Below are 17,481 nucleotides of genomic sequence, written 5' to 3'. Positions count from 1 at the left end.
TATGTACTCCAAGATACTGTCGATAAAAGGTACAGTTCAGGGCGCACAGAGAAAACAAGCCCTGTCACAGCGTCATCAGTGGAGAAGCCGAAAAAATTCCAGGTTTCAGAAAATGGCGACCAAACTAATTTCTGACATCTTATAGATAGCGGTGGATGCATCCTACTGTCTAAAGTTGGGAATGATAGCGCCTGCACGGTGTGGCGCCGGAGTCAGGGCGTGCACATACCGCAGTACGGCTCCATTTTATTATTCAAATTCACAGACCTTGGCTTCAACAAAATGGTGCCAGATATCGCAGGATGCGCCGCCCATCCCGCCGGAGTCAGCGTATGCGTGTGACGCCATTTTATTGAAGACACTGTATAAATGTACCAATAAAAAAAGCTCGTCACCCGGGCATAGAACGGGTTCAATAGACAGTTCTTATAAATAAACTATCATATAAACTAAAAATATTATACGTTTTTGATATTTTTTAAATTGTATTGATCTGAAGAATCTTGTTGCCCTGCCATTTTTTTTTATATGACACCATGCCCTGAACACCGTAAAAACCCAAAAACCAATGGTGGAATTGCATTTGTTTGGGGGGTTTTTTAGCTATTTTTCATCACTTTTGAATTTCTTCCCGTTTTTTTTTTTTCTATTGCATTACATGGTAAAGTGAATGGTGTCATTCAAAATTGCATCCTTTCACACAAGAAAAAAAATAATACAAAATTAGCCTGTAGAGATAAACAAGGATGTCAAGAACCATCCGGCATAAAAGCAGAACTGTCAAGGATATTGATCCTGTATATTGTCTGATGCTTGGTAAGGAATGATTATTATGTGATGTATGAGACGTGACACTAGTGATGAGCGAGTGTGCGCGCGTTACTCAGGTTTTCTGAGCATGCTGGGGTGTTCTCTGAGTATATTGGGCGTGCTCGTAGATTGTTTGTGTCTCCTCAGCTGCATGATTTGCAGCTGCTAGACAGCCTGAATACATGTGGGGATTCCCTAACAAACAGGCAATCCCCACATGTATTAAGGCTGTCTAGCAGCTGCAAATCATGCAGCTGCGGGGATGCAAACATGCTCGGAAAACCTGAGTAACTGGCACACTCGCTCATCACTACGTGACTGGCAATGATTGTGTGCTACGCGGGGTGTATCTCCTATGCCCGCAGTGCTGCCATCTATACCACCCGCTGGTCACTCTGCTGATTCACTCTGTTCTGTTCCCTGCTGCTTTCCTTTGTGCCACGTTAAGGTGCTAGAAGCCCTGCTCCAGCTAGGAAAGAGATCGGAGGTAATGGTGGTAACCCATTGTCTCCTGTGCTGAATGTCAGTAGGGCACCTATCCAGTTTGTTTCCACTCCCTTAGCTGTATCATTCATGTAGTGTTGTTACTCTGTGTCATCCACCCTGTCTTGTCAGGTCTACCATACATGTAGTTAGCGCTGCACACCACCAAGAGTATTATGGATGATCTAGTCCATCTGATGTGCTATTAACATCATCATACCTCCAAAATGCGGGGAATCGTTGAATTGCTGCAACGGTGATCTTACCCATCGAGCGTAGCAAGGCCTTCTAGCAAGACTTGCCCGAGCGTTCGGCACCTGCTACAAATCTTTAATATACATTGTGCATTGTCATTCCTGATTCATCCTCTCTACAGCTGTTTTAGTTCCCACAGCGGATGTCACCGTTATCGAAGTTATTCTGATTGACAGCTCTGTCTGCAGTGACTAACAATGTCTATACCTATACAGTAGAAATAAAAAGACTGCACACCCCTGTTAAAATGGCAGATTTTTGTCTTGTAAAAAAACATTCCAAGAATCATCATTTCAGGACTTTTCCAACTTTTAAGGTCACCTACAATCTGTACAAATATATTGAAAACTTTTCGGGAGTAGAAAGAAAAATAAAGAACTAAAATAATGTGGTTGCGTAAATATGCACACCCTTATTCTAATACTTGGTTGAAGTGTCCTTTGAATGTATGACAGCATTCAGTCTTTTAGGGTAGGAGTTAGTGATGAGCGAGTATGCTCGTTACTCGGGTTTCTCCGAGCATGCTCGGGTGGTCTCCTGAGTATTTGGATGTGCTTGGAGATTTAGTTTGTCGAAGTATCTGCATGATTTGTGGCTGCTAGACAGCCTGAATACATGTGGGGGTTGCTTAACAAACAAATAGGAAGGTTAGGGTGGTTGTCGTGCTAAAAGGAGAAATTCATATTTTGCTTTTTAGCAGAGGTCTGAAGAATTTGTTTCAAAATTGACTGATATTTGGAATTGTTCATAATTTACTCCACCTTGACTAAAGCCCCAGTTTCAGCTGCTAAAAAACAGTCCCAAAACATAATGCTGTTTCCACCATGCTTCACTGTGGTTATGGTGTTCTTTTGCTGCTGCGCAGTGTTGGCTTAGCACTAAACAATACCTTTTGGAATTATGGATGAAAAGTTAAATCATAGTCTCATCAAACCGTAACACCTTTTCCCACATACTTTTGGCAAATTTGATGAAAGGTTTTGGCAAAATATAACTGGGCTTGGATGTTTTTGTTTATAAGAAAAGGCTTCGGTCTTACCACTCTAATCCACAGGCCAGACATATGCAGAAAACTGGAGATTGTTGTCACATGCAGTACACGACCAGTACTTTTCAGAGATTCCTGCAGCTCCTTTATTGATGCTGTAAGCATTTTGGCAGCCTCGCGGGACCAATTTTCTTCATTGTCTTTACATCAATTTTTGAGGGATGTCCTCTTCTAGATGAGCCACTTCTTGATAACCAACTTCAGTTCCCAATAGTATAACTCCTTGGAATGTTTTTGTACCATGACTTTCAAGAATGCGATCCCTTTGCTGTGTTGTAAGCTGTTTACGGACTGTGTTTTTTGTGAAACATAGCTAAGAAAATATCAGGAAAATCCAACTAGGAAAGCTAACATTTATAAGGGGATTAACTTGAATTATTTAAAATAATGGCTGCTCTTTACCATGAGGATAAATGTGGCTAATTCTGAACACAACACATCCCCAGTTATTACAGGGTGTTCACACTTCTGAAACCACATTATTTTAGTTTTATTTTTGTCCCCCTCCAAAATAAATTCAGTTTGTTTCCCACTTGAATTGTACAGATCATGGGTGACAATAAAGGTGGCAAAAGTGCAGATTTTTTTTTTCATTTTTATATATAAATATAATTATGTATATTCCCATCGTCCCAATACACCGCACACAGTAAGACACTACCGTTAGGACTTGGGTTAATGTCTGTCTGTACGTGATGCCGTCTTTCCCTGTGACCTGTCTCTGTGACGCTCCAGATATTAAGGTGTGTCTCTAATATCTTTAGTGTCTTTTCTCTCTTTAACAAGGTGCGGGTGCTCCTCCCAGCCCGGGGGTAGCTCGCAGAGATGCAGAAGGTAACTGTGCCGCCATACTGTGAACCGCATGAGCGTGCCAAGCATGTGACGTAGGAATGCTGTGTACTAATGTTTAGACAGGGGTTGGCCAGGCAAATGATATGGAGGATTTATCCTTTGGGTGGGTTATCAGCATCAGATCTGTGGGGGTCCTATTTGATTACACAAGAGCTGATGACTGCCGATTGGCGGCGGCGCTGAGTGTCGGACCCCGCATCTGATATTGATAACCAGCCATAGAAAGGTCATCAGTATAATTACGGTATATCGGGCAACTAAAATAGTTTTGGCTTAACAATAATTTACCCCCTAAAATAATACCTGCTAATTTCCTATGAAACTATGTAACTAAAAATGGGTAACTTTTTACTGTAGGTCTTGGCAAAAAAAAGTGGCCTACTGTTAATAATGTCTCCTATTTGTCTGTTAACTTTTGCAATTGAAGGGATGATTACAGGATCAGACTACAGTTTGTGTTGTCTGTTACCATGGAAACAGTTTGCATGGAGGAGCATACACAAAATTATAGATTTTAGTTTTAAGCATGAATTATTGCATGATCGCTTAATGTCCATCTGAAACACATTGATAGCATGGATGTATTTAAATGGAAGTGTTTTTTTTAATTTTGTGCTATTTTCTATTACTTTCTTGGGTTCCTTAGTTACTTATTAATACTAGGCTACCAATAATCCGATCTGCTGCACACTGGTACCAGCTAGACTGCCAATGTATATGTGGAGTACACTACACTAGCCTTCTCCCAATTATACAAAATATGAGTAAAGGGTAACGCGCACTCTGCCGAGAAGAAAAAGAATTTCTTGCATGTACATTACACTTTTGTCAGAATTAGAAGGATTGGATCTGTTTGATCTCTTATGGCCTATGAAGGTTCTGATGGAACAACTTGTTTAAAATGGGGCACAGCCTAATTTTTTTCAAAACTGTCTAATGGCGGGAGTCTCCTGTGCCGCCCCCGGGGGAGTCTCCTGTGCCGCCCCCGGGGGAGTCTCCTGTGCCGCCCCCGGGGGAGTCTCCTGTGCCGCCCCCGGGGGAGTCTCCTGTGCCGCCCCCGGGGGAGTCTCCTGTGCCGCCCCCGGGGGAGTCTCCTGTGCCGCCCCCGGGGGAGTCTCCTGTGCCGCCCCCGGGGGAGTCTCCTGTGCCGCCCCCGGGGGAGTCTCCTGTGCCGCCCCCGGGGGAGTCTCCTGTGCCGCCCCCGGGGGAGTCTCCTGTGCCGCCCCCGGGGGAGTCTCCTGTGCCGCCCCCGGGGGAGTCTCCTGTGCCGCCCCCGGGGGAGTCTCCTGTGCCGCCCCCGGGGGAGTCTCCTGTGCCGCCCCCGGGGGAGTCTCCTGTGCCGCCCCCGGGGGAGTCTCCTGTGCCGCCCCCGGGGGAGTCTCCTGTGCCGCCCCCGGGGGAGTCTCCTGTGCCGCCCCCGGGGGAGTCTCCTGTGCCGCCCCCGGGGGAGTCTTATTACCGCGTTATTCCCTGCAGTGCAATGAATAGAACCTGCAATTAAATTCTTCAGATAAATAAATGCTGCATGTTACTGGGTTGATTATACTGAAGACTTCTTGTTTGGTTTCACAATATATAATATACCCGGTGTGTGCACATGCCTTAAATATTACATGATGGTGATATTCACCACTGCACCAGATATGATCTGACCCGGCGGTTATCTCACCCTGCTAGTCTATGCTTCCTAGTCCCGACTCGACAAGCAGGAAATGACCTATGTCTGCTTAGCCAATCACTGACCGTAGCAGTGGCCCTGCTATACCAGAGATTAGTTGGGCAGGTGTTTCCTGCCATCTCTGCTATGTAGGGTCACTACTAGGAGGAAGAGACCATCAGATTCTGGATTCCATCATATATGGTGCAGTGCTAATTAGCGTTATGTAATATTGAAGGCATATGCCCACACAGGGTATAACATAGCTCGTGAAACCAACCCAACAGTCCTCAAGAGAATTGACCGGTGTAATATGTGAAATTCATTTTTTTGTAGAATTTAATTGCAGATTTTGTTCAGTGCGTTGCAGTGAGTGGCATCTGTGATGAAATCAGCAGCCTGCCTACATAGCAGATTTTTTATGCTCTGAGCAGATAAGGTTTGTTACATTTTTACTGTACTTCTTTGCACAATTTTAGTGTAAATTCCACAAGAAGTATGCACCACCGGAATAAAGCCTTAAAGCTTACCTATCTGTTTATTTATTAGTTAAAGTAATATTTTTAAGAAATGCAGCAATGCCGCTCAGATTCATGCGCAGAACACCTATATTCATAAAGGGTATAAAATAAACGGACACTCCTGTTACACATGGGAGATTGTTGGAAATCACAAACTGCATTTCTTTTTCTCACTGGCTGTAAATTAAATCCCAATAACGTCTTGGTAGGCGTTACGACTGCTCTAACACTAAATGTACACACATTGGACATTATTCTGAAAAGTTTTTTGAAACTACAATTACCTTTTTAAATAGATAAAAGTATTCTTTTAAAGGGGTTATCCGGTTTAATTGCATCTCTGCTTCTCTACAATGCTACAGTAAATCACTGGGCACAGCGGTGAGGCCAAAGTAGACGGCAAGGCCATTGAGTCCAGTTATTGGCAGCAGCTTTGTCTGCAAAGATTGCCAGGGAGAAGCGTGGAAGGGGCTTCTGTAGGTAAATATTGGTGGTCTTTAATGATCCAAGACTACCCCTTTAAGAGTAAGATTGGTATATATTGCTAGATTAGGTAAATGTTTTCCTGTTCCAATTGTATTGGATCATAACACTCAGATCGTTGTCCTGGTCATAATCTGGAAAACCAAGAAGCTGGAGCAAACATGATGTTGTGATTCCTGGGGAAGAAACAATGTCAGATTCTCAGCACAAATGTACTGCGATGGTAAAGCGGAGCCGTCATACACGCTGTACAGTGTCTGGGGACTGCACATTATCCAGGTCTAGCTTTGTAATAACACCCATGGCGTCTATGCTGGCACCTGCAGCCTCATTACTAGACATAAACTACTAATATAGGAACTTACCCAAGTTATACTACTTTTGCATCACTAATGCCTTGCTTGCTAATTAGTCATGTTCCATTAGTCGTTATACAGACATGTTTACTTGTATGGAAACAGACTTTGAGTTTTTGCTTTGTCTTCCAGTTCGGGCACCACCTCCTCCTCAGTTCGGAGCCCCGATGGCTGCCCCATGCTCCTCAGTGAGGCCGGTGAGCGTCTTCTGATTGTTTCCTCTATTATTCACCAGTGCAGTGGGTATACATGTGCATATATTTATACAGAATAGCCGTAAATGTGGTCGTGTTAGAAGGAAGAAGACAAATACATCATAATAAGGAACTGTTCACATTGCGCTAATAAGTCTGAAAATCGCCAGACGCCAAACATAAATCATCGTCATATGCAACTGTGTGGCCCATACTTACATATATCATCTATTTAAATGCTGAAAATTATACAGTTGAGAAAAAAAATAGCTGCGTGTTCCTGCCCAGAGGATAACAGAAGGAGACTGCTTTGGTATCCATCTGGTGTGTAGGAATCTGTGGAATTGTTCAGCGTATACGTCATGAGCGAATAATGGTGCATATATCACACGTACTGATGAGCGAATATACTCGGTACTCGAGATTTCCCGAGCATGCTCGGGTGGTCACCGAGTATTTGTAAGTGCTCAGAGATTTAGTTTTCCTTACTGCAGCTGAATGATTTACACCTGTTAGCCAGCATAAGTACATGTGGGGATTCCCTAGCTACCAGGCAACCCCCACATGTACTTATGCTGGCTAACAGATGTAAATCATTCAGCTGAGGCGCTGAAAACTAAGTCTCCGAGCGCTAAAAAATACTCGGGAGGACACCCGAACGTGCTCGAGAAATCTCGAGTAATGAGTATATTCGCTCATCACTAATGTTAAGAAGCGCGCCCTGCTAATTTTTTTTGTCCAATTCCTTCTAAATTTGTGTGTAGTACAAGTGCAATAAACGCCTACCGATTACTGTCTTCTCCAGTTTCCAGCGCTGCTCCTTTCCTCTTCTTGGCAGATTACTGTCTTCTCCAGTTTCTAGTGCTGCTCCTCTCCTAGGCAAATTGCGGTCTTCTCCAGTTTCCAGCGTTGCTCCTTTCCTCTCCTAGACAGATTGCGGTCTTCTCCAGTTTCCAGCGCTGCTCCTTTCCTCTCCTAGGCAGATTGCGGTCTTCTCCGGTTTCCAGCGCTGCTCCTTTCCTCTCCTAGGCAGATTGCGGTCTTCTCCAGTTTCCAGCGCTGCTCCTTTCCTCTCCTAGACTGATTTGTGGTCTTCTCCAGTTTCTAGTGCAGCTCCTCTCCTAGACCGATTGCTGTCTTCTCCAGTTTCCAGCATTGCTCTGTTCCTCTTCTGGACCACATGAGCGATCTGCAGCTTTGCTGGTTCACAGAGGGTCTACTGTTTTTGGCCGTGCTACTTTCCCAGCATTAGTCTATGCAGCGGAAAACAAGAATCCATAGACTTACATTGAGAAAGAGACATCCAGTCCTCACACAAACCCCTGTGTAATCTCATTAATATGATTTGAGGTCACATGGTCCAATAGCGATTGAAACCTAGGAAGACTGTGATCGGTAGGTATTTCAATGCCCTTGCACTACGTTGCCTATTTATTTAGAAGGGATTAGGAAATTTTAGCTTGGAGGACTTTCAAGAGGGGCTACAGAGAGGTGTAGGGGGTGTCTGTGTGTGTCCCGAGGGTCAATGGAACAATAGCACTTGTGTGCCCACCACCCCACTCAGATGTGCCCTACCCGTCCTGTAGAAGTTTGATCTCCAGCGATCAACATTTTGTGACCTATCCCTCTAAATGTTGTTTGTCGGAGAACGCTTTAAATATTTTTTTTGCCTCCTTACCCTTCTTAGTAAAAAAAAAAAAGATGTTGTTCCAAACCCACCATATAACAATGACACACAGGTGATAAATGTACGATCGCTGGGTGTATAAACACTACTCCCGAGAACACAGAGAACAGGGGTCCTGCAGACACATGCACATGCAGTCACTGCGCCATTGTTTTATAGGAGGCATAGACCCTTAATGGAGCAGCGGAGACCCCCGATCGCTGATGCTTGATTCACACTACAGGGTCCCCGTTCTCAGGATTAGCGGAGAAGTGGGGTGAAGGTCAAGAGCAGTCCTACATTTATCTCCTATACTGTAGAAATGTGATAAATGTTGTACGTAGGATAACCCCCTTAAGTGGCAATTTAGAGTATTATGAGATGGACATGTTACATGGGGACATACTGATTCATAACAATTAGACGTGTGGCCCATGTGAAGCGCACCATATGACTGCTATTATTCCCCCTAGATCATACCTCCACGTGCTGGAGTTATTAGTGTCCCCCAAACCCGACAAGCACAGACCAGACCAAATACTGAGGCACCAGTGAAAGCTGCAGAACCAGCCAAAGGTACGTACGTGCGTCTGAAGAATGAAATTCTGCTGCCCAAGTGTATTCAGTCTCTGCTTATAGACAGCTGCAGTTTGTACTGAGCAGTGTGAGATTTAGGCAGCAGCAGGGAGGAGGGACACTGAGGAGCTGTCAGTCCAGGATTATAAAGCCATTCCAGTATGAATTTTCAAAGTCTAAAATATCTATTTAATGAAGCATGCGGTGTATTGTGCAGTGTGGTGGCAGATCTGATTTTATGTTCTGGCTCGTCAGGTTTTGGTTTTACCCTGATGGCCAGAGTAGTGTAGTTCACTATTCACTAGAGAAGAAATCGAAATCTTAGAGAACCCATAACCCCTAAGTGCAATTGGACTTTATGAATGTAACTTTATGACCACTCTTGGGTCCGATAGCATGGAGGGGTCTCAGTAGCTGGGCAAGCGCAGCAGTGCCGATTGTGTTACACCGCCGGCATCTGTGTGTAACCGCAGCTCAGATTGCGCCCATTAACCTTAAAGTTACACATCAGCACTGGGCTGTGTGGACTCTGCAGGTGGAGATAAGGTGGACATCTTCCCACCCACTCTATAGATGTCCACATAAAACCAGCCCATGTATGCAACTTTAATTTAACCCTCACTACACGTACTGATGCCATTATGCGCAGTGACACATATCTCATATACCATGCCAGTGACCCTGTCACAATGTGTATATATGTATATGTGTTTCATATATTCTGATCTCTAGGTTGCCATACAGGGAGCATCCCAAACCCCTTGCACAGGGGCCCCTGAATTGAAGCCATCTTAATGATTTGGAGGGCTGATGCCGTGTTGAGCTTGTCTCCTGGAAGGACACTGACTTGTGTGATTGCTGACCTTTTTGTGTTTTCTTCTTTTAGCGATTTCTTCTCTTCCCGAGCCTTTGAAGCCCCAGCTTGCAGCCCCTCTCCAGCCTAGCCCAACTTCCCAGCCGCCCTGCCAAAAACTGCCGGAGCCTCTGTTACCCACAGCGATGCATCCTACTTCCCAGACTCCCCCAGCGCAAAGTCTAGACCCTCCTCCACAACCACCGCCTCGTAGCCGCTCCGCCCAGAACCTGCCTTCAGAGGAAGCACCTTCTCAAGAGGTAGGGCACCTGCTCACCGTGACACGGCTAACGCTTTTCTGTTATCACTTGTATTCTCTGTTATCAGCCTCCATACATTTAGGCAGAGGAAGCCCATTTGTATGAATCTCTTCTATTCTTCATGACTTATCGTATATATTGTATTCTGGGGTTGTGTAGGATCAGACAGCGCCTCTTGTGTTATCAGGTTGTGTGTGGTATTGCAGCTTTGCTCCATTCATTATAATAGGGCTGAGCTGCAATACCAGATGTACCCTATGGACAGGAAAAAAGTAGCCATGTTTTTCTTATTCTAGACAACCCCTTTTAATTTATTAATTTATCAATTTTAAGAGATGGGGCTGGAACTGTACACAGGACGAACACTTATAACGTTCCAAGTATGATACAGAAGTGTAGGAAACTATCAAAAAGCAACCTAATATTCCAGTTTCAGAAAATCCCTGTCTCTTGGTACAAAATCCTTTAAAAAAACGTATTTTACCCTCCCCGCGTCCAGTGCTGAGCCCCTGATGCTACCCACCATGTCCACAGGTAGTTTTTAGCATCTCAGCCATTCACTTTGAGACTACGATATGAGTCAGTATAAAAAACATGGCTGACAATAAAGAGACTATTGACCTTTTATGTTCAAGTAATGCAACAAATTCAGTCTGGTTGCTTATGATAAACGCTGTTAGGCAATTTTTCCAATGTGGTTGTTAGGTGGGACATCACTATCCACCATTCTTCAGGGTCAAAATTAGCTGTACCTGTAGGGAGCCAGCCATAGAGATGGGACTTGTGTTATGCATCTAAATGAATAAAATATCTTAAAGGAGTATTCCCATCTCCAAAATCCTATCCCTATATGTAGTAGGTGTAGTAATAATATTATTATTATTATTATTATTATTATTATTATTATTATTATTATTATTATAATTTTAGCAAATGCCTCCAATTAGAAATGTAGTATAGTTCTTCAGATTCGCTATGCTGCTTACCCCATGTGCAGGGCATTGCTGAAGCTTAGGTATCCATGGTTATGACCACTAAGAGCTACTGCAATGCCCTGGACATTGGGCAAGAGATGGCAAATATGAAGAACTATACTACATTTCTAATTGGAGGTACTAATAATAATAATAATAATAATAATAATATTATACCTACTGCATATTGGGATAGGATCTTGGAGATGGGAATACCCCTTGATGGATCTTTTGTCAAGATATATACCGTTTTATGTATGGCGCTTCTCTGGAAAAATGTGTCCATAGTCTAAACCTGCAGTGATATTCCTTCCAACCTTTCTTCTACTTCCCGCTAAAGTAGAATTCAGCTGCAGGATCAGACTACACTGTTTGTTTGTAGTCTGTTACCATGGAGACATATAGTTCTGAAGTGGAGCTGTATAGAGTAAACCGTAGGAAGTTTGTTTTTATCGAGAATTTTTAGCGTTCCTTCAGTATGATTTTTAGATGCCTTAGAGCAGTGTATAAAGCAGTTGCACTGGTAGACATAGACAGGTTTAAGGCTTTTTAGGAATTTCAGATCTGCATGTTGAGCTTATTACGTTGTGTATATCTGTATCTCTCTCTTCTCATCTTTTTTCTTTAATATCTGTCTTTTTTATCACTAGCAGGAGCAACCGTCAGGGTAACAGGTACCTCAGTAATTTAACCCTACTTCCCATATTCCACCCTTAGCTTCATACGTCTTTCATGTGATAATCCGGATAACCGTCATTACCTCTGCAGTTTGCTGTCATGATAAAGAAAGGACAATCTATTACTTCTTGGGAATCTCTAAATTCTCCTCCAAGATCTGAGCGCTTTTCTTGGCAGCGAGATCTGTTGTTAGTTTGTGCCAGGATACTGTCGTCAGCACACATGGTGGACATGTATGAATGAGCCCAGTATATTAGACTTCTACTACTCAACTTCAGACTCCTGCCCGTGCTCTAACGGCATCTAAAGAGGTTTCCTGCTTGAAGAAAAATTACCTTTAGGCCGGCCTCACACTCAGCATATGAAAATACGGTCCGTTTTTTACGGCCGTAATACGCAGAAATGTTCTCAAAATAGTGATCCGTTTGTCATCCGTAGTCAGGGTGTGGCAGCATATTTTGCGCATGGCATCCTCCGTATGTAATCCGTATGGCATCCGTACTGCGATATTTTCTCGCAGGCTTGCAAAACCGACATCTAATGGATTTATGTGCTCAAATGTTCATTAAAACATATATACAGTATCTCTCTCTTTCTCTATCTATATCTATATCTTCTCTATATATCTCTATCTATCCTGTATTTATATTTAATTCAGCGCGATTTAGCATAAAAGCCGGTAATTCAATTGCCGGCTTTTGCTATTTCCTTCCCAAACCCGACATGATATGAGACATGGTTTATATACAGGAAACCATCTCATATCCTTTTTTTTTTTTGCATATTCCACACTACTAATGTTAGTAGTGTGTATGTGCCAAATTTGGGCGCTCTAGCTATTAAATTAAAGGGTTAAATCGCGGAAAAAATTGGCGTGGGCTCCCACGCAAATTTCTCCCTTAGAGTGGTAAAGCCAGTGACTGAGGGCAGATATTAATAGCCTAGAGAGGGTCCATGGTTATTGGGCCCCCCCTGGCTAAAAACATCTGCCCCCAGCCACCCCAGAAAAGGCACATCTGGATGATGCGCCTATTCTGGCACTTGGCCACTCTCTTCCCACTCCTGTGTAGAGGTGGGATATGGGGTAATGAAGGGTTAATGTCACCTTGCTATTGTAAGGTGACATTAAGCCTGATTAATAATGGAGAGGCGTCAATTATGTCACCTATCCATTATTAATCCAATAGTACAAAATGGTTAATAAAACACACACACATTATTACAAAGTACTTTAATGAAATAAAGACACAGGGTGTTTTAATATTTTATTATACTCTTAATCCACCTGAAGACCCTCATTCTGTAAAAAAGGTAAAATAAAAAATCAACAATATCCCATACCTTCCGTCGTTCTGGCACGTCCCACGATTTAAATCCATTTGAAGGGGTTAAATCATTTTACACCCAGGAGCTCTGCTAAAGCAGCTGTGCTCGTGGCTGTAAACATACGGGGAATGAATGGAGTGCAGGGGAATGTACCCGTAGAAGTGCTATTCGCACGAAACGGCCGTCGTCCTCCTGCACTCCCTTGTAATTCATCAGCATGAGACTGTATTAATCTACACATGGATTAAATACTTTGGATCAGCAAAATGGTGAGTGCCGCTGTCTTCTTACTCTTTTCATGAGATTTCGAATGTACTGTAGTTACCTTGAGTCGCGGTGATGCGCCCTCTGCTGGATGTCCTCATATGAACTCGAGCGTGTGAACTTTTCATTTGTTTTATTAACCATTTCGTACTATTGGATTAATAATGGATAGGTGTCATAATTGACTCTTCTCCATTATTAACCTGGCTTAATGTCACCTTACAATAGCAAGGTGACATTAACCCTTCATTACCCCATATCCCACCGCTACACGGGAGTGGGAAGAGAGTGGCCAAGTGCCAGAATAGGTGCATCTTCCAGATGTGCCTTTTCTGGGGTGGCTGGGGGCAGATGTTTGTAGCCAGGGGGGGCCCAATAACCATGGACCTCCTCTAGGCTATTAATATCTGCCCTCAGTCACTGGCTTTACCACTCTGGCAGAGAAAATTGCGCGGGAGCCCACGCCAATATTTTCCGCGATTTAACCCTTTAATTTAATCGCTAGAGTGCCCAAATTTTGCCCATACACACTACTAACATTAGTAGAGTGGAATATGCCAAAAAAAGGGATATGAGATGGTTTACTGTATGTAAACCATGTCTCATATCCTGTCGGGTTTGGGAAGGAGATAGCAAAAGCCGGCAATTGAATTACCGGCTTTTATGATATCTAGCACTGTATGAGATATATATACATATATATATATTTTTATTCTATCTCTATCTATCTATCTATTCTATTCTGTCAGTGTGATTTTACTGTACACCGCACTGAATTGCCGGCTTTTCTATAGAACACCGCTGCGTATTTCTCGCAAGTCGCACGCATGGTCTGTGTGTAATCCGTATTTTTCTCGCCCCCATAGACTTTCATTGGCGATTTTTTTGCGCAATACGGTGACAAACGCAGCATGCTGCGATTTTCTACGGCCGTACAAGACCGTATAATACGGATCAGTAAAATACGGCAGATAGGAGCTGGGACATAGAGAATCATTGGGCTGTGTGCAATCAGTATTTTCTGCACCTCTCATACGTCCGTAATACTCACTAGTGTGAGGCCGGCCTCAATGTGCTTAAAAGGATTGTCCACCTTTTGGGTAAATTTAGTTTTTATTTAAATGTATGTATTGGGGTTAAAAATAATTTTTCAGTTGATGTCAAATAATCATTTGGCACAGTTTGCCTTCTGCAGAATGAGTTTTTAACTTTGCTTTATTTTTATTTTTTTCTAAGCTCCTCTCAGCTATTTTATGACCACATCAAAGTTGAGTGTGCAAGGAAACAAAAGCCTGTAAAAGCCAAACCGTGCAAAATTCTTAATGAAACTATTTTTTAAAAAAATATATATATTAGCACCAAATACATACTGTACATTTTAAGTAGTGATGAGCAAAAGGTGCCCTCTATTCGAGCTTGCATTGGGTGCTTGGGCGCACACCGAGTGTCGCTGGTGCTTGGGCGAAACCCCACCATGAGTTTGGCGGATGTTTAGACAGCCAAAAACATGCGGGGATTGCCTGTGTATGGCACTGTAACAGCTTTGTTTTGGCTTTCTAACAGCCGCCAAACTTGTGGGGCGTGGATTAGAAAATGTCACTCCAGCACCCACGATACTCGGTGAGTACCAGAGCATCCCGATGCAAACTTGAGTAGCAACAACTTTCGCTCATCATAAATTTTAAGTTAAAAAACAAGAACAAAAGAAAAGGGCCTAGCTATAGAGCTGCACCAGTCAACCCCCTATGCACGCTGTGCTAGTCATGGGCCAATACAAAAAACGTTCTCTTGTGTCAGCCCGATCGGAATAGATCAATACCAGTCAATCTGTTGTAAATAAGGCATATAAAGTGGATATAGAAAGTCTACGCACCCCTGTTAAAATGTCAGGTTTTTGTTATGGAAAAAAAAAAACTCATACCCAGAAGAATAATTTCAGGACATGTTCCACCTTTTAACGTCGCCCATATTCTGTACAAATCTATTGAAAAAAAAAACATCTTTTCAGGTGGAAAAGGAAATATAAAGCACTAAAATAATGTGGTTGCATAAATATGCACACCTTTACTTTTGTTGAATCCACATTTGAATTTATGACAGCATTCAGTCTTTTTGGCTAAGGGGTCTATCAGTACAGCACATCTAGAACTGGTGATCTTTGCCCACTCTTGCGGGTAGTAGCTCTACAACTGTCAAGATTTCTAGGGCATCTCCCGTGTACAGCACCCTCTTCAGGTCACCCACAGATTCAGTTGGATTTAGATCTGGGCCATTTGGAGGGTCGCTGTGCTAAAAGGTGAAATTCCTTTTCACCTTCAGCTTTTTAGCAGAGGTCTGAAGGTTTTGATGCAAAATTTGGAACTGTTCATAATTCCCGCAAGCTTGACTGACTAATCCCCAGTTCCTGCTGCTGAAAAACGGTCCCAAAGCATAATATTTCCTCCACCCTGCTTCACTGTGTGTATGGTGTTCCTTTAGTGATTTGAACTGAGCATACTTTTTGGAATTATGGATGAAAAGTTTAATATTAGTCTCGTCAGTCCATAACACGTTTTCCCACATACTTTTTGGCAGACTTGATGTAGGTTTTGGCAACACATAACCTCCTTGCCTCCACCATTCTTCACTGTGGATGTGGGGTTTTTCTTTCTGATTTTGACTTTTACAGCAGAATGTTAGCCGGAAAAAAGGCTGCAAAAAATACTTGTGTTTTGCGTGCTTTTTTTTTTGCCTTTCATTTGATTAGATGGAAAAAAAAACACTTCAAAAATGCTGAAAAAATTGATATGCTGTAGATTTGAAGAAAAAAAAAATATTCAATTTGTTGGTATTGTAAAACGCTAAGTTTCTCCCCCAGTGAAAACGCAATCCTAATGGTTAGGATAATATATGTGCACTTACTTAGGCTAAAACCCCTACGCTTCTATGGTAGACATAAACATTACATCTCCTGTGTACATTTCACTGGTGTCATTCATGGTGATTTACATGTATCCATGTCACTGGTAGTATTGTATCCCGGTCGTATCCGCATCCATGTACCGTCCCCATCTACAGCCTCAGCCTCTGGACCAGCTGGTGTAGCTCGTCTACCTAAACAGACGTCTCGAAGACGAATAGATTGCTAGTGTAAAAGCCAATAGAGGTCCTGCACTCTTTATCCTGACTTGTTGCCTGCTCTACCATATTAACTCTTACTGCTACAGAAATCAGTACTTGCCTAACAAACAACGGGTGATTGCCAGCTTTGTCATCTGATATCCATGAATGAGCAAAAATTGGACATTAACGGTCTTAATGCAGTCATCAAATTCCAATATTGATGTGGTCCTGCGTTTTACATTTATCTAATTGTTCCCAAAATGAAAAGTCGCCCATCTCTAAAGGATCAGAGATGTCTTGCGGATCTGACTACTGGGATCACCAGCAAACTTTGCACACCCATGTTGGATGACGTGCAGGTGCGCATGCTCTGCCTCCGCTGCATGTATTGTAAATAGGACTGCTTTTAGAACTGTTCATAATTAACTTAACCTTGACTAAAGCCCCAGTTGCAGCTACCAATAAATAGCCCCAAAGCATAATGCTGCCTCCACCATTCTTCACTGTGGGTGTGGTGTTTTTCTTTCTGCTGTAAAACTTGTTGTTTTTTTCTTTTTTTTTTCCTATTTATCTGATTGGATAAAAATAACACTGCAAAAACGCTTAAAAACTTGACATGCTGCTGGGTTAAAAAAAAAAAAAAAGCGCTTTCCAGGATCAAGTCTGCACAGAAAAACTAAGCAGCTTGTGAATGAGATTTCAGATTTATTCACTTTGCTGATACTGTGAAATGCTGAGGGACTGCTGTTGAAGTGGAGCACTGTATTCTGCTATTTTCGACAGTCCCTTTTAACAATGAATGAATGGAGTGGAGGCTGAGCAATGCGCACATGCTCTCCATTCAACACTGGGTCTGCAGAGCACAGGGACTAGATCCCCGATCTCATATTCGCTGGGGGGGGGTCTCGGCGGTTTTACCTTGCTGTGATCAGCAAGTTATGCTCTACCCTATAGATGGGGGGATATTTTGTTATATTGGGAACACCTCATTAAAGGGGAAGTCCACTACTTTTTATTAGTTTAGCAATGGACCTAAGATGGTTATTGAATTTAACCCCTTCCCGACCTTTGACGCATACGCTGCGTCATGAAAGTCTGTGCCAATCCGACCTATGACGCAGCG

The 17,481-nt window shown here is 42.9% G+C and overlaps 1 protein-coding gene across 8 annotated transcripts in view; it reads left to right on the top strand.

Annotated features, from left to right (window-relative positions):
- Positions 1 to 17,481, top strand: part of SYNJ1 (synaptojanin 1) — a 74,471-nt gene that overhangs the window by 49,048 nt on the left and 7,942 nt on the right. For 3 of the 8 annotated variants that reach the window (XM_077293981.1, XM_077293983.1, XM_077293980.1), the window contains 5 exons: positions 1,259 to 1,297; positions 3,383 to 3,430; positions 6,598 to 6,662; positions 8,799 to 8,901; positions 9,788 to 10,014. In XM_077293981.1, the coding sequence (XP_077150096.1) occupies positions 1,259 to 1,297; positions 3,383 to 3,430; positions 6,598 to 6,662; positions 8,799 to 8,901; positions 9,788 to 10,014 (482 nt within the window). Of the gene's footprint in view, positions 1 to 1,258; positions 1,298 to 3,382; positions 3,431 to 6,597; positions 6,663 to 8,798; positions 8,902 to 9,787; positions 10,015 to 11,638; positions 11,663 to 17,481 lie in introns of all 8 variants that reach the window. The other 5 variants (XM_077293988.1, XM_077293986.1, XM_077293987.1 and 2 more) reach the window with 4 other exon arrangements.

Source organism: Ranitomeya variabilis, chromosome 3, assembly GCF_051348905.1.
Source record: "Ranitomeya variabilis isolate aRanVar5 chromosome 3, aRanVar5.hap1, whole genome shotgun sequence".
In the NCBI taxonomy this organism is placed as follows: Eukaryota; Metazoa; Chordata; class Amphibia; order Anura; family Dendrobatidae; genus Ranitomeya; species Ranitomeya variabilis.
Note: the sequence above shows the minus strand (reverse complement) of the source record. Positions and strands in the feature narration are given on the sequence as shown.